Consider the following 18,422-nt stretch of genomic DNA (forward strand, 5'->3'; position numbering starts at 1 on the left):
AGGTCACATAAAGACATACATAGCAGTGGTACGAGTATAATTTGGATTGATTAAGTCTTAGTCTAATGCCTGTGTCAAAAACATCCCTTTTCCAGAATAGATTAAAAAATGGGAAAATACTAACAGCTTTAATTCAAATAAGTACCAGGCTTTGTAACTGGAGAGTCCCTTCATAAGTAGTACTTTGATATTTTTTTGCAGTGACATTTGATTGGCAAAACACACTGCTGCAGATACTCTAGAGCAATACTGGGACATCAGTGATTGTTTTTGTCTCTCTGCAATTAAAGTCAACACTTCTGTTTAGGTTTTTGTGCCATCCCTATTGCTGTTACCTCTGAGATACGCATAATTCGGTCATCTTGGATTAAAAAAAAAAAAAATCAATATTCTTCTGTCTTTTTGTAATCAGGCATATGCCGCAATCCCTGCCTATTATGTGAGGGAATTCACTGTGTGTGTACATATTCCCAGGCAACATTAAACCTGATGCAAACCTAAAATACTGTGTCTACACAGTAGGACAAGCAGTTCCAGAAACATACTGAAATTATTGCATAATCACAGCACATTAATTCTATGCAGGCACAGTAGCATGGTCAGAGGGAGGAAACGGTACCAAGTAGGAGCAGTTTTTTAGTATTTCCAGAGAAATTAACCTGACCTGCATTCTTGCTCTTGGAAGCACAGTGAGCTAGATCAGATATTCTGTTGGGCTTTGTGTGTCCCTTAAGCCTCAAGTAGACCTTTCATGTCTTGTCTTACTATGCTGGTGTGACAGAGAGAGAACTTCTGAGCAGACTCCTCTGCCTAGGAACAGGTGCAAGAAAAAACTGGTTTGTGTTTGTGGATCTTGTGTGTGCTGCATGTGAGATTGACGTTGAATACATTCTTCCTTGGGTCAAGTATTTCTTCTGCAGTTTGGGCTACATAAATCATAGAATCATTAAGGTTGGAAAAGACCTCAAGGATCATCAAGTCCAACCGTCAACCCAACACCACCTAACTCACTAAACCATGTCCCTAAGCACCACATCTACACGCTTCTTGAACACCTCCAGAGATGGTGACTCCACCACCACTTCCAATGCCCGATCACTCTTTCAGTGAAGAAATGTCTTCTGCAACTTGAACCAGCAAAGAGAAGTACTAAAAAGAGGCTTCTCAATAAAGCATTACATTACTTCTTTAACAGAAGTGGAAATAATTGCATTATTAGTAAATTAGATGTCAGGCCGTCATGTGTTTGACTTGAAAGAATAATTTTACGACATTGCATTTTATTTCATTTGTATCTGTACAACTGAGAAGCTTAAAGCTGTGAATGCAGACTTTAATAAAATGTTTATTTTTATCTCCTAGGCTACTCGGCATGCAGAATTGGTGGCAATCGATCGGGTCCTTGACTGGTGCAAGCAACACAAGAGAGATTATACAGAAGTGTTTGCACACTCAGTATTGTATGTAACTGTAGAGCCATGTATCATGTGTGCAGCTGCCCTGCGCTTGATGAGTATCCTTTCATGCTTATTTATGCTGGGAAGCCATATGTCAAAATGTTACTCTTTTGGCAGTGAGCCCACACAGAAGGGCCTGATACTGTCAGGCAAAGCCAACAGGGGCATCATCTTATGGTTCTGGAGTCTGCACCCCCCTCTGTTTACTGCATGGTAAATAGTGTGAGACTCAAGAATGAGAGAAATAGTGCTATTATGACAAACAACAATTTCTCTTAGAAATATAAAACTACATTTTGGAGATATCTGTTCTTATGTAAAATGAGCTAATCTCAGTTCAGTGTTCAGCCTTGAATGTTGTAACAATCAACAAACCATGGCTTTGTATGCCTCTGGTTTGGGATTCATGCTTCTTTTCTGAGGAAGGCTGGATGTGGATCTTTGGCAATGCATCTTACGTTACTCAGAAACAAGTTCTGATTTTATGAGGGAGGAATTGTAGTGCAAACTAATTCGGTTTGAAAAGTACAAACACATTTTAGTGAAATTTAATGACTACTTAAATCAGGCTACTTTACTTCCTGCTTGCTTTTCACTTTAAGTTAATACCTTAACTCATTCACATAAATTCCACGGGTCGTATTTGGCTGTCGAAATGAGCGATTTGGAGGCTGTGGCTCAGTTTTGAGCATCTCATCTGATGATATGGTAGACTCCGGAGAACCATTTGAAGTAAGCTATAAAATGTTTTCCTTTGTTTTTCAGCTAAGGTACTGTGCCTACCTTTGTTACTATGCTTTGAGAATGTTATGCATCAGTTTAAGTGAATTCAGATGAAAGATGATCAGAAGTCAAGTAAACTTGACTTTACAAGAAAGTAACGTAAAAAAAATTAAGTCCTTAAATTAAATTGGGGAAAAGCCTGATGACAGTCTTAAAACATTTTTTTAAAAAAAGGATGTGTCAAAGAGGAAAGGAAAGAATTACACTTGTGGAACAAGGTAAGGAATAAATATATGTAAAAGCTGTGCAATACTTAGTACAGTAAGTGTATGCTTCAGGAAGAGATGAGGGAGAAATTTTAAACTGCAGAATGTACAAACACATAATCAATAAAGATCAAGTAACACCAACTTTCTAAGTTACTGTTTTTTAGCTGAGCCACTGGAAATGATTGCATTTTTGCTCCCAGTCTATCCATGTATGAGGTAAAATGCATTAGCTTAGATCTAATTCATATCGTTCAAATCCCCAAATAAATATGGACTGCAAAAGTAGCAGAGGAGATTTAGTTTAGATATCGGGGAAACTTGCTGAATAGTAAAGATACTGGAGGACTGGAACAGAGGGTCTGGGGAGAACGAGGTATCTTTGTAATTTAAGAAAGGCTGGACAAGCATTCAGTGGAGGTGTAGTATACATAAATATAGACATTTTACAGCATTATACTAGTATACCTATATAGCTATACATACGTATAGATAGAATTTATAGAATTACATTATACACAGTTGTAGATGATCCTGCCTTGTATAAGGATATGGATTAGCATTCTTAGAATTCTTTTCTGCACTTAACATTTATGATTGAATCAATGTAAAAAATAAGAAATATATATTAGCATTGTAAATAAGCACTAAAGGCTCAAGGCTCAGAAAATTTTAGTCAGCAAAACGATACCGTTTGGCAGTCTGGTGTAAACATATTAAGCATCTTTCTGTCAGGGCGTTTGTGAGACTAGCATCTGAATTAATTTGTATAGTCAGTACTGGAAGAGTGTTCATTTGCTAACATTGGCACATGGTATTTAATTTTTCTATATGTTTAGAAGAAAGAAAGGAGAGGATTTTTGCTACTACAAATCCTTTGTTTCTGTAGGCAACTGCAGTGGGATATATAGGTGTAATTAATTATTTTCTAGTGTGAGGGGAGATTCATTTAGTGTTAGTGGCATTTAAATGCTTTGACATAATGCTCATGCTCTGGAAAAATATTTTGAAAGGACCAAAGAGTTCTGAGAGGTGACTGTTGGGAGTAAAGAACAGGTGTGGCGACATATGTTGTCTGGTAGGAATCTTATCTACAAATACCTAATTGTATGTCTCTTAAATTTACAAGTGCTTGAAGAGTACATGAAGCAAGTTGGAAACACATTAATAAGAGAGAAATTGGTGATTGCATAAAAATTTCAAGTTACTAAGAAAGTTTGTTTTGCCTAACTTAGTTATTAGGGAAATTATTTATTCTGTGAAGCCTCAACATAGTATTTTTCAAATGTATGAGGCATTAAACCTCAAGAGGAGACTTTCTGACCCCCAAATTATTAAAGGTACATGTCAAATTAGTGGAATAGACGGTATAGTTGTTTACAATGATTCTGTACTGAAGGCATTATTGTGAAGCATAGAATATGTTATTCTCAAATGCACTCATGAACATCATTCTAATTTGAACAGTGCATTTCTGGCTATCGTGCCAAAGAAGCAGTGGAAATGTTAAAAGCTTTCTACAGACAAGAAAATCCCAATGGTAAGTTTCACATTAATGGATCCATTTTGATCCCAACCTAATTTAAAAAAATGCTGGCGGTGGTATTATTGTAATTCACTTCTGATATTTTTTTTCCTTTCTGTTCTTCTTGGCAGCACCAGCATCAAAAGTACGGAAGAAGGACCGTCGTAATTAGCCCTATGCTGATGGGAGACAGACTTAGCAAAAAATGACACATGAAGGTTTTTTCAGCATCCTTCTTTTTTAATATGCACCATCCAATTAAACTATGTCTAATATTCTATACAGAGTTTTCACTAATAGGAAACTTGCTACCTGTTCCCTTGTCTCTTTGTATGCGTTTTCTTGTTATCGTGCATGACCAAGGAAAAAAATAAGTGTCTGTTTTTAGAAACGGGCAAATTTGTGGTTCAAGTTCACTTGTTTACAGACAGATGGATCAATTACAATGATGCCATTCTGTACAGTACATTCTAGAATATTTTCTTTCCTTCTGTCTGTGGGGGAGCATCTTGCTTTTCAATAGTCAAATGTTTGCTTAGGCAAACACGTAAATCTCGTGGAACATTACATTTGACCTTCACAGTCCTAGTGTATATATTTAATAAAAAGGCATATAAGGAATTCTACAGACCTTAAATATTTGAGATAAGACCATTGTAATGGTTCTTCATTGTTTTTTACACCCCCTCTAGCATAAGCCAAATTTTCAAACATAACTTCTGAAAGTCACATACATGTGTAGACAGGTGTATATGCAGAATCACATCTCAGTTTGGGTACACTATTGCTAATAAGCGTACACAAGCATCACTTGGCTGCACAACGTCTTCTTACAAAGTGGAGAAACTCTGCACAGCTCTCTTTAGACTGTCCGCTCCTCTTGTGAATATCCGCTTAAGAAATGCTTTATTGTTAAGAATCTGCTAAGAAGTTGAGGTTGTTCTCAGCTACTAAATTATAGTAACTGAAATGGGCAGATACTTGCAAAAATGATGAAAGTAAATTGGTAATAGTGTGCAGAAAATATCTTTGAGATGTTTATCTTTTCATAGCGTTGTTGGTTGGCTTTGTCATTTCCATGCACTTTGCTTGCCCATGCAGTAATTTGTAATCCAGAAGAGGGCCTTACAGTTCCAGTAATGAATTAAGAGTACAAGTACAGTTCAATCTTGATTAGATACCTCTTTGTGGATATTTATCTTAAGCATGAAACTGTTTGTAGTTTATTTGGCTGATACTCAGAAATTTGAGAAATGCCTTAACTTTTTTTTTAATGTAAAAGAGCGATTAGAATTCTACGATTATAAAAACTGAATACAATTAAACCTTTTAGATATTTCAAATAAGTACTTTCAAAAGTGTTTTTAAAAGAGCATTAGAAGCATTAGTTTTTCACCATTGCTCCTAATAGCTTAGAATTTGTATTTTCTGTATTGTTGCTTACAAAGTGACATGGGAAAGAAGTGTTTTTGCCATACTAGCTATTTTTTCGGAGTTTAGAAAGAGTATTCCTTTAACTTAAGCCCTTTAACTGATGCCTGTGACCTATGCTATTCTCCTGACTGTTACAGCACTCTTAAGTTTCCTTTTGTCATGGTTTGAACCCAGCTAGTGGCAAATACCACGCAGCTGTGCACTCACCCTACACCCTTACAGGTATGGGGGAGAGAATTAAAGGCATAAAGGGAAAAGACCCTTATGGGTTGAGATAATTAAACCACAATAAAACTGAAAATAATAATTATAGTAATAATAATATACAGATGAGTAATACACAACGCAACTGCTCACCTTCCACTGACCAAGGCTCAGCCTATTTCTAGCTTATGATCCCAGAGCGGGGAAAGTCGTGAAGCCACAATCCTGGAAAGGAGATAAGAGCCCAAGTGTCCAAGGGACTGAATGCCAACTAAGAGAGAGAGAGAGAGAGAGAACTTCCGGATAGCCTCTCATAATATACTGGGCATGATGTGCATGATATGGAATATACCATTGGCCAGTTTTGGTTTCAATCCTACACCTAAGGTCAAATCCTAGGCTAGTAATTGGGGCTGTGCTCCCTCCCAGCTTCTCCTGCACCTGCAGACACTGCCACAGCAAAGGAGCTGAAAAGCGCTTGACTGTCCTGGCAGCAACTATAAACACAGTGTGTGATCAGCCTTCTCAGCACAAATCCAAACCCCAGCCTCACACTAGCTACTATTGAAGACCATTAACTCTGTTCTAGACAAAACCAGAGCACCTTTCTATAAGCAAAATAAGTTATGACTGTAGATTTAATCAGCTTCGGAGCTGCGAGGGCTTATGAACCAGATGGCTAAGTTGGAAAAGCTCTTTAGGAAAAGACCATTTTTAGTGACTGAGATGGCTTTATTGGAAAGAAACAGTCACACCTGTGGTTGTATTTGGCTGGTGATATAAGATAGCTATTTATCTATACAGATACATACACTCAGTTGTCAACTGGACCATAATTTTTTTATACCTTGAAGAAGTCCCTGAAGTCCAAATTAAAGGAAGATATTAGATTTCTGGCTTGTCACTGACATTAGTGACAGTAGGAATTGGAGCCTACATATTGCTTTAGACCAGGACCTAAATCTCTCAGCAGCTGTTCTGCTGAGTGGCTAAGAATGCTTTCCTTCCCCACTGCCTTCTTTCCAAAAAAATGCTGTTAGCATTTGGATAGTGTGACATTAGGAGCCATGTAAATAAGCAGAAAGATTACTGTTGGTTGGACAAAACACACTTTAAAAGCTGTGTCCATTCTGCAGTCCTTAAAAGTGGAACAGAAATTTTTTGTAACAGCAGTTAGTGGTAACCTGTCAGTTAGAAAACAGTTTAAGTCATGCTCAAAGCCAAAGGAGATTGAAGAGGGTGACAAAAATGAAATTTCTCTTAAGAATGGTCAAGGGTAATAATGTGCATCTTAGAAAGAGGAATAGCATAGCAAGATAAAAACTGTTGTATTACAGAAAGGTTATAAAAGATACTTCTGTTTACTATATGCTGTAATGTGTGAGCAAAAAAACCTCAGTCTAGTATTGAGGTACATTTGGATGTGTGTGCTTTTAAGTATAATAATTCTCTTGGAGAACAAACTGCTGAAAGATTACACTGAAAGCAAAAATGTAGCCTTTAAAATCCTGTTACTTATGTAAGAACAAATGCAGATACATAGGTATTTTTATAAAAGAAAAAACTTGTTTGAAGAAAAGCTGTTCATCAGAGCCATGGCATGACATCTTGACAACTGGCACATGCACGGCTGTCTCCTCCTCTCTCCCTGCAATGGCTGGGCTCCCACCACAGCAGCGGCAGGAGCCCACAGAGGCTGGTCCTGTTGGCCTCCACTTGCCGCTGCTCGCAGAGGTGTGTCTGGGGTGTTGTCCCTGACTGATGTGCTGAAGCTCTTCCTAACCATCAGGTTTGAGTTTGTCAGTGTTGTTTAGAGTCAGATTCACAAACCTGAGCACTCCACAAGAAATTACAGAGATCCTGGCCAGAAGGCTCTAGGTTCAGGCTCGGAGAAACATCTCTGTGGCTAAGCTCAATATGGGCTGAAGAAGGCAGGAGGCAGCTGTGACAGTTCCAACCCAAGGAGCTGACCGTTTTCAGTGCTCCCAATCAGAAAATGAACTTAGCAAGAAAGAGAATTGGAGAATACAGAAATAAGGTCAGAAAAATAATTGAACTGTTCTTGGAACGCTTATTCAGCGAGGAGAGGACAGTTGCTCACCGCTGCAGGAGCACAGGCTTGGTTTGTAACTGTTGAGGGACCCCAGGAATCAAGAGCTGATGGGTTGCACAGTGCAGAATGAGTGTTACTGTCTGCTTGCTGGAGACCTAGGTCTCAGCTTGCTTTCTGTCTCAGAGAGTGTCAAGAGCAGCAACTTTTAATTGTTAGTGCCACCTGGAGAACTCAGAGCAGCAGCTTATAAATGATGCTATTCATTTTCACAGTGCTTTTACTTATTTTTATCTATTTGTGTCCATGTTACCACATAGCAGGCCTCAAGAGTAGCAGTAAATATGTCCAACTGGTTTATTTAAAGAAGTTTAAATGGTTCACATCACCATTTTTCCCTTGCTGCTTAACAAATAAATACATAGGCTTCAGCATTACATTCCCCTTGGACTGCATCTTTGCCAGTTCATCACAGGCAAACATGATTTCATTTCAGCCTTTGCTTTGCTTGTCAATAGTCTGACATCAAAATATATTGAACCAGCTAGAAGGTCAAGGAGCAAAACAACACGGCTTTGTCTCTGCTAAACTGATTACAACTGACAATCCAAGGCTATAATAAATATGTCTTGTGACTTCCACACTAGAGGAGAGCCTGAATTTAAATTATAGCTTTGGGTTTTGAAATGCTCACTGATCCATTCCATTCCCATTAAGAGCGCCTTCCGCTCTGCAAAATTAAGTGGTATCTTTACATGACAGCTTAATTTAATTAATTTTTCAATATGTACATTTATGGAGTTTCTCCATTAAGCTTTTGAAATGTCTATAGGTCTTATGCATTAATGTAAATGCGCCATGGCCCATAATTACCTTTGGCAGGCTTAGGGCAGTGATAAAGAGATTATATTTTAAGTCTTCAAACTTCCCTGGTGCTTGGCAGGAAATCTGTTTCTGTGTTTTATTTGGAGCAAGGCTGGGGAGCCTGCAGCCAACCGCTCCAGTGCAGGCAGTAACTGTTACATTTTAGAAAAAAACACATTTGACTCTAAATGAGAGAAGGGGAGAGGAAGACAATTAGTATGAAGAGTACTAGAAGCAGCTGTTTGTTTGTTTTGCCTTGTGGCTGCCAATGTATACTCTTATCATTAAGGTGCATCTAGAAACAGAGTATTTTCTATGAAATTACTTTGCAAAACATAGAACTTTGTAAGAGGCTGCCCCAAAGTGAGCTTATCTTCCTCTTTTCACAATAGCTCTGTGCTAGCCAAGAATGCTGGATTCTCCCATTGCCTCCTCCTCCCTCCTTTCTAAAAATGAACTTTTCAGGGAAATAAGGAATTCAGAGAAGTTTGAAGGAGAGCAGATGGCCAACAGTGATCCAATAGGATGTAAAACTTCAGTTAGGTAGTTGCTTGGCAGGCAAGTACAAGTGAGCCCATGATGTTTCCATAGTGATGTTTTCACATGGTGCCTTCCTTTTGTCTTTAAAAAAAAAAAAAAAAAATCGATGTCATTAAAAAAAGTGGGGGGGGGGCGGGGAGAAGCAGGGGGAATAAAAGAAAACTAAGAGCTCTGTAGACCTGAACATTTAGCGTGGTAAAATTAACTCTGCCCTTCCCAGGGGCAGTGACTTGGGCTCCTTGCTGGTTTCTGACTGAAGAGTGATCCACTGACCTCGGCGCTGGTTGCACTCGCCAGCCTCAGCTGGTGCAGCACTTGTGGGGGCTGCCTGTGGTGCTGGATAAAGCAGGGAGAGCTCCTGGAATTACGAAGTGACTCAGACTGTAGTGCTCTTGGAGGGGTAATTGCCTGGCCACTGATTTTTGTGGTGTCAGGATTTCACATTTATGTACAGGGGAAGGTTCATCATGGCACTTCTCTAACCTTCAGAGCTTTCTCTGTGCGCAAGGAGGCAGTGTAATGAAAACTGACGCTCACCATGACTTCGATTTGTACTTTTTCTTTAGAAGTCTGAAAAGTAGCCATTACAGTTGCATTAATTTGTGAGGATATAAACAACTGCCATTATCTGTGCAGCCATATTGCACATGAGAAACAAGAGTTGCAGGGAAAGACAGTATCTTTTATTAAGCCAAATGATACTGTCGGAAAAAACAGGCAAGCTTTTCAACAACCAGCTGTAGGGACACCAAGTTCAAAAGCTTACCAGCTTTTTCCACACACCTAATGGAAAACAAAAATAAGTACATGTTTGTATATGCCATCTGCCAGCAAACCTTGCTTTTCTTGAAAAATATCTTGACAAATCTGAGCAGAAAAAGGGGTTGTAGGAGACTGGACTCATGGAAAACACTGCTCCCAACTCCCTAGCAGACCCCTCTGCTGCTTCAGAATACACATGTTGGCATATGTGCCAGCACTTTGTGAGGACCCAACACAATTTTCCCTTCCCAAAAGCCTCACAGCAAGGTGCTGAAGGCAGCAGCTATTTCCTGAGCCCCTCACCCTTGAGCAGGGACTCTCTTGAGGAAAAGCAGCTTCCTAGCAGGGGTGCTGTGGGAAACGGGGAAGTAGTTCATGTTACCTGTGGTTTACAAATCCCAGCATGAACTCCCCTGAATGCCACAATATAAGCAAATGAAGTCAGTTTAGCCTGGGAACAAAATTACCTAGCTGCCTTCCTGTGCTCCAGCCTCACCCGGACACTTGGAGCTCCCTGGCAAGGAAACCCTCTGCTTGTGTAGTGGCCAGCCTGTTATTACTAAACCTGACCCTGGAGACAGCAAATACCTCATTTTTCAAAAGAAATTAATTCTTAGCCTCTGCAACTTCTTTCCAGTCCTGCCGTGGAGCACTTGTACTGGCAGCACCAGCCTGAATGAATCTCATTCAAATCTGTACCTGTTTAGTACACTTTCAAATATTTAAATGTGGTTATCCCATCAGGGAGCTCTACTGGGATGCTCAAGCTGCCAGTGACAATGGGGAGGGCTGAAAGCTCTCAGCCACGGTCACAACACAACCTTGATTGCTTACAACATAGGGCTTTTCAGAAGCATTTCCTCCATAGGGAAGAGCTGGCAACTTTGGTGCGGGCAGCTGCAGCTCAAGGAGGTTCAACCCGTGGATTTACAGATTCCTGGCAGCGCTGTGGTACCACAGAGGGCAGGGAGGGAACGGCATTGCGATGGGGTGCAGCTGGGCCAGGTGGAGCAGCTCACACTCATCCTTTCTCATCTTCACCTTAACGCTGTGCCACAGCCATTTCCTCAGTGCTCACTCACTTCACCATGTTGTACTGAAAGTTTATTCAGTTGGTTCCTGCAGGTCTTAGTCAAGGTAGGGCGAGCCTTTAATGCTCCTTTATACCCTGTGGCAGAGCTACAGGGCACTCCCATTTGGAGCCCTGTGCCTGTCCATTTCAGGTTTGGGATCACCAGCAGGCAGCACTGCTTAGCAGCCACCAGCACTTGCCTCTGCCCCCAGCTGTAGCTACAAAACTAACTCCAAGATATCTTTGTGGCTGGTCCTGTGCCAAACTCAACCTGGCTGTACTGAGGATCATGCTTCCCTATCCATCTCATATGGCATTTTTTCGTTGTGCATCTTCTTTTCTCTCCTGCTGCCCCCCAAAAGCAGTGAGGAGCTGTGCCGTGTAGCTGAGGAGCAGCAGCAGTGTGGAGCCTCTGCCTTTCTGCTGCTCCAGCTAGAATAACACCAGCTACCAAGAACGAACAACCCACAAGGAGCCTAATGAAACAGCAAGCTGGCATTAAGATGTGCATATAGCTGCTATTTGTTAAATTGACAGATGACATTTGGAACATGCAGCCCCTATTCATTTTTTAAAGCTAAATACTCTCTTGAAATAAAGTCTTTGTGATTAGTCTTAAAGCTGATTTCCAGCCCAGAGAGGGCCAGCTGTGCTTTTACACATTTTCTGGGCACAAGGTCAGATTTCTAGCAGCTATAGGTTTGTTTAGTTCTGGGTTTTTTTTTTTTTTTTTTGGTTTTTTTTTTTATTCCCCCCCCCCAATGCACTGGACAATTAATGAACAATAAACAACTACCTGCCTCCCTGATTACCTTGGACTCTACACCTTTATTTTTTTCCCCTGCTGCTTTTCCATGTAGAATTCTTTATATAAGAAAAAAACAGAGGGTTTTGACAGTTTTCAGTTGTCTACATTTTTATGTATCTACAATAAGAAGGTGTCAAAGGGAAGCTCCAAACACCTTCAGGAATAGTTTAAAATTTATTCATGAGCAACAAAGACTCAGCTTTCTTAGAGACAAATACCCCAGACATTATATTTTTAGGAACAGTTAAGAGTGTGAAGGGACTCGGTTCATCCAACTCAAGAGCACAGAAATCATGGTAAAGATGTGATATTCCTTTACACCTTCAAATTGCTGTCAACACTTTCAATAGCATAGTTATGATAACTTCCATTTCCAACTCCAGATATATTCAGAAGAAATAGCTGCCCAAACTTTATCAAAGTTGTACTCTTAGACAAGCACTTGGCTGTTACCTCATATGCTTATCAGTTTTATTGATAAAGGTCCAGAGAACTCATCTGACTGCTGTATATTTAATGTCTTTTCAAAGTAATTCTGATTTAACACTGGGATATCACTCCACTACTGCTATGCTGCCACTTCATTTTTGCACATAAAAGAGCAAAAATTAAGCCCTCCAATATGCAGAAAAGTTGATAACTGGATGGCTATTATTGATGGAAGGGAAGGAAGCACCTTCCATAGGTGTATGCCAAGCACAAGTGTGTAGAAGATAGCACGGTTTCATCTCACATCCTTTCAATGACTAAACCAACGTCAGCAAAAAGTAAAGTCCCTTGATAGGTGCTTTCTCCAGCAGCTAAGGCAAGAGAAGCTGAGAGCATAGCCAGCAACCCTCTCACTCTGCATCAGGGTGCCAGGAGAGACAGCCACAAAGGAGCCACAAGAGGAGCAGAAGCCTGCAGGGATGCTTGCTTTCTTTAAGTTTAAAAAAAAAATCTTAAATGATTTACATATGAATTGCTTCTGATGAGGACACACAAGCTCAGTTTTCCAGCAGACTTTCAACAAGGACAAAATTAAGGCTACACTTACATGGCAGAACACTAGGCTGAGGTCTTCATGGTTTTTGTGTCAACAGTGAAGTCAGCCACTGCCGGTGGGTGGGAAGCAGCTCTCTTTAGGGATGTTGAGCTGGTTGATTTTCTGATTGCTTCAGAGAATTTTAAAAATAGCAAATTATAATAACAGGCTTATAGACTCTGTTGCAGCTTTCTGAATAATGTGAACCTCAAGATATATGCTAAGCTCTTGTCCATAAGGTATGCTGTTCAGACGTTTTCTAGACGCTATTTTAACCTGCGTCTTCTGAGTCACATTAGTCAAAAGAATTGGCCTGTAATTTAATTATTGCAAATGGTGCATCAGTGAGTTATTTCCTAGGAAAGAGAGTTAAGAAAACCCAACACTGCAATTAATGCTGAAATGGAATCCTTTTACTTTGGCCTTAAAAAATTTTTCCGTATGACAGGAGCCAAGTGAGACTGAAAAAGTTTAGAAAATTCTATTAGAAAGTCATCTTCACCCAGAGCTTTCCCAGAGCCCAGAGGTTTTATGACTTTTTTTATTTCTTCCTCTGCTATGGGACTACCTAACTGTTCCCTAATTTCCTGCAGAATTATAGGTATTTCCAATTTACTTAAGAGAACTTGAGTCTGTTCAGCTGTGCAAATGACTCAGAGTAGTTACAGGATTTTAGAACTCAGAAGAGATATCCTTAAGGTCCACGGGATTTATAGCTTATACAACAGATGATCATGCACAGGAATCGCATAACACCCTGTGCTTTCCTTCCTGAACTGTACTGCCAGCAGTTCCTAGACATTTCCTCATGGTTCTTAGTTTCTGTTTTTCCACCATTTTGTAAGCAAAGGATTCTCCACTTTTGCTTCCCATAGAAATGTAAGTACAATGCAGTTGTGCACCCGCTTCCCATTAAGCAAGAGACCCTCACTATATTGCTTCTTCATAACCCTGCAGCTTGATAATTTAGAACAGTAGCATTTAGGACCTGAGCAGATTGATCAACAACATCATCAGCATAAAGGATTCTCGGTGGGATTTGGAGATTCTCCCAAACTGAAGCAAGAAACCTGGAAAGGTTTTTAAGCCCTCTTATGTTCAAAAGCATCATGGGGTGAAGAACATCGTAAGTTCTGTGATCCATCCCTCCAACCTTCCTTCTACACCGTCATCTTTCAACTCCATTTTGTATCTTGTAGGTACTTCAGGCCATCCACACTCTACAGATGAAGAGCAGACCTTGCTGCACACACACTGACATGCTGAAATACAGTCTGCCCACACCGGACTCATCCAAACCACCTTGGACACACATTAAGGTGGTGAGCATGCCTGGACTTTTCTCTTCAGAGATGTCCAGAGCATAGCCTGTGGCCATGCAGGGTAGGTGCCATCAGCTGTTTAGGTGGTACACAAGGTTTGAACTCGTGAATGAATTTAAGAGCCCTCTGGCAGAGCTGAGGTATATACTGTGTGTGAGAACCCGACCACTTAGCAGCTGGGCTGGACTAGGCTACCATTGCCTTAACACTTTCCAAGTAGCACCCTCCAGGGACAGGGTTTCATGCAGTCTATGAAATATCCAAATGATATTTCAGTTTGGCCTATAGAGTGTGCTTATCTTCTTCCTGGCAAAATACAAAGATCAGAAATACAGAGGAATAGGGAAATAAAGGCATGGAAAATAATAATTTAAGTAAACATGAAAAAAATGGCAAGTCAAAGTGCCACAAATGCAAAATGCTAATATGCAACATTATTAAGGCCTTGGTCCTGGCAAATGTGCAGGGCACACATGGGAGCCTGTTTTGCTTACAGGGAAAGAAAACAGTCCTATTTCCAATACATTTATCTTCTAACTTCCTTTTGCTAAAAACATGTTTATTTTTAAATTAATTACTTTGGGAAAAGGCAAGAGAAATGCATGCAGTGGAGTTGGAGGAAAAATAAATACTGAGTTTGAACTAATTAAAAAAATGACCCATGTACCTACAGAACACAGATTTCTTCTCTTCAGCTATTTCTGGAGGCTGAAGGAGAACAAACAGACTGAACTGGTTCTGTCCTCCATAGCAGGTCACACCAGAAGATCTGTACCCTTTGTCCTTCAAGGTAGAGAGCAAAACACAAGGAAATATAATGATAATAATCCACACCGTCTACATACTCCAGGTTTTTGACTTGGTCTTCACAGTAGTTGATCTTTTAACACATGCTGTATTTGGGGAGACTCAAAGTCTGGCATCTCAAAGCTTGGGATTGGACTAGACACAATCTTTCTGCTGTGGAAGAGCTAGCTGTTAAAATCTATTTCTAGTATACTCTGCTCTACACCACTTGTAGACACTTTCCAGGAACCGGTGAGCTGATGCTTGTGTTGGCAGGTGGCTTCACTACTCCAGGTAGACTCATTGTGGAAAACCCCACCAGCTATAAAAATCACTTTTCTCTGCCCACGGTCCCTTTGCCTAGAAGTCCTGATAGCTTAATGTATCTATATCCCCCTGGAGTCAGCCTGTACTAACCTGGCCACACACAGTGAGCGTACAGCACCCAAGCTGGGCACCGGTGATCACACTGTGCTTGAACTGCCCAGCGCACACGAGCTCCGAGCCTCAAAGGTCTCCTACATTGCAGGTTGTATATGTTAATACATCACACACGTGGTTAGTTTTAAGAGCAATTCAAACTTGTGCTTGACTGATAGAGCACACATACCTTTTGTTTCCAGGGTATGTATTCTCAGTGTGTCCTAACTCGCCACAGTTTTCAGATCCTGTGGCTGTTCCTGTGTCGCAGTATAATAAGCGAAGGCAGATGATCCAGTTCTCAGTGTCTTTGCCTGAAGAGATATAAATCACATTGTAGGTATTATTTCTTCACATGTTGTGTCATTTGCTGAACAATTAGGTGTGCACTACTGAAGGATTAGTAAGTGAGCCACAGCTACAGAACATAATGCAACTTTACAGCAAGAGATGACAATGCAATTCTTTAATACTGTAATATTATTTCATGTAAAACCAGCTGATGTAAGATCAGTTCCATGCTAAATTGTATTTTCCCCTTCAGTCCTTTTAAACTTAAAAAAAAAAAAAAAGTGGGAAAGATACCAACAGCCCATAAATAATCTCCAAACAATGTGTTACAGACTGATGGTAAGTAGCACTCTCACAAATCCATATTTATATTAAAAACCTCATATGTGTACATTATATAGACTATCAATTACTATCAACAGCTTAAAGTAAAATAAATGTGATTAACATAAATCTACTTTACTACCCATTACATCTCATCTCTGTGAGAAAATGCTATTTTAATTCCAAGCCATATATCTTATAAAGCTAACACAAACAAACTATATGTTTTGGCCATATAAAAATCTAAACATATATATCCAAGACACGTGCAATTACACAGAAGTGTATCGTAAACTATACAAAAATGAGTACTAAGCCACTAGTTTTTAATAGAACTAGAGAGAAAAGACCTATCACGGATACTTTGGCAGGTAAATTAACAGATTCATCCTTGTGAAATTGCATTTCGTTCAATCAACATGACTCTGGCATGTGATTTTTGACAGTATCTTCATAATATACAACCGCTCAACAGCAAGACCGCTGGGACCCAGGGTGGGTCAAAAAGGAGCCAGCCAGCTCAAAGGTTTTCACTTTGAAAATCTCTTTGAAAGTCTCATGAGGGGCAACAGATGCTGGTCCCCTCTCAGCTCCCAGGGCAGTACCATGAAAAGCTTGTCTCTGCAGCGAGCCTGAGAGGACCAAACAAACCACCCTCCCCTCCCGGCAGAACATGTTGATCCCCTGCTCTGTGGAGAACACTTGGCTGTTGCTATCGCAGCAATTACGCTGCAGGAAAATGTGCTTCCAAATAATTCAGTCTGTATTTACTCAGAAAAAAAAAATCAGAAAGGTGAAGGCTAATGAGGTTCTAGTATGGGAATTATTTTACAGTAATAAAATACTTCACATGTTTCTAAGGGCACATCATCGCACACAGGTCCACAGATAGTCCTTCAGAACAAGATTTCCTGAGGACCTTGCACTTGTACACTTGTCAGTGGGAAAGCTGCTGCTACATCAGCCTGTCCCATCACGCTAAGAAGGCAGGGTACAAGTTCCTTGAAAGGACTTGGTGTAGCATGGACAACTGTGGAAAGCAAGCAAGCAGAGAAAACAACTAAGTGCCTTTTCTTTCTATGTTAACTTTACATGCAATTTTTTTTTTTATAATGGTTTTTGAACCTAAAGTTGAAACTACTCCATATTCTAGCTCTACGGTCCCACTCTATCTAGTTCACAAAGTTCCTTCTCACATAAGTGCAACGTTTCTCATTTGGCTGTTTTTTAGATTAGTATATTCATACAAAAACAAGCTAAATTAGGTTATGCCTTACTGTGTAGCTGGCCAAATGTGCTGGGGAATAAGAGTGCTTGACAAGTTGTACCAGGAGTACAGATCAGGCCCCTGGTAACACGGAGACTTTTGCTATTCATTGTGATAACACCTAGGAAAGCAATGATGCAATACAGAACTTGAGGCTTCACGTCCTGCTCTGCCACTGACCTGTACAGACAGGGTGAGAGCTGCTCAGTATCTCTGTTTGCTCCTCTAAATTACAGCATGCTCAGTGATACATCAGCTGGAGGGTTTGAGGCTAAACTCTCATAAACCAATTTTGATTCCTTCCATCATGTCTCTCATTAAGTGTAAAGTGCCTCCAGGGAAAGGCATCTGATTAAACAGATTCCTCAGTGACATAATTAATTTACAAAACCCCTCCAGTTTTGCTGGGGATGTTTGGAGAAAAATATCTCCAGCCACTGAGGGCAAAGCCACCGAGAGGGAGAATCGCTCCATTTCCTCTGCTTCTGGCCTGACAAACCTTTCCCACCTGCCCCGGGGGGCTGAGAAGAGATGCCTCCTGAGTGCTGGGAGGGAGAGGAGAAGGGGCAGGGATGCAGCCATCTAGCCATCCTCTCGAGGCACCAGCTCAGGAACGCACTGTGCCCACACCAAAGCGTGCGGGTCATAGCCCCCTTGCTCTCCTTAGCCCAGCCCAGCCCAGCCAGCTTCCCCACAACCCCCGCAGCTCTTGCACTACAGCCCCAAGGCAAAGCTCTGCCCACAGAGAGGTATCGTCTCTCAGCACAGGAAAGAAGTAGGAGGCTTTTTCCAGCATTCAGATCCTGTTTTTAATGTGACTCAGCTCTGCAGAGTCCATAAGGATGATACGAGTTGTGCTTTATTAGCAGTTAGGTTAATGTTTGGAAATAAAAAGACTGATGGTTTTATCTGTTTAATCATTTGGTCCTGCCAAGAGCGGCCGTAAGCAGAGCCCAATGGTGCATGAAGAGAGTACAGCCTGACATTCATTTCCCACCACTAATTAGCTTACCGGTTGCATAGCAGGCTGGCAGGGACAGGCAGCCAGTATCACAGCTATAGGAGTGACTCAATGATCATAATTTTTTTTTCATGGACATTTTCAGCCTCTCTGCAATGGAAGGAAATAGAGATGGATGAGGTAGGCTAATTTTGAAGCTTGGCAGTTTATTTGCGTTTGCCCAGCTTTCCTGTGCCCTCAGCTGAACTAGGCTACAGAGCTGAGGATTAAAAGACTTCTCTAGTCTTTCCTCAATATTACTTCATTTGCGTGTGCAGTGTCC

At 40.7% G+C, this 18,422-nt stretch overlaps 1 protein-coding gene across 1 annotated transcript; it reads left to right on the forward strand.

The window, feature by feature from the left end:
* Positions 1–1,362: 1,362 nt before the first annotated feature.
* On the forward strand, positions 1,363–4,143 carry ADAT2 (adenosine deaminase, tRNA-specific 2; the record flags this gene model as incomplete). Its single annotated transcript, XM_010076247.1, has 4 exons — positions 1,363–1,513; positions 2,083–2,189; positions 3,914–3,986; positions 4,103–4,143. Coding segments are annotated over 4 exons (372 nt in total), but the record flags the coding sequence as incomplete, so codon positions are not given.
* Positions 4,144–18,422: the final 14,279 nt, after the last annotated feature.

The sequence above is a fragment of the Pterocles gutturalis genome, unplaced genomic scaffold, assembly GCF_000699245.1.
Source record: "Pterocles gutturalis isolate BGI_N339 unplaced genomic scaffold, ASM69924v1 scaffold17648, whole genome shotgun sequence".
Classification (NCBI taxonomy): Eukaryota; Metazoa; Chordata; class Aves; order Pterocliformes; family Pteroclidae; genus Pterocles; species Pterocles gutturalis.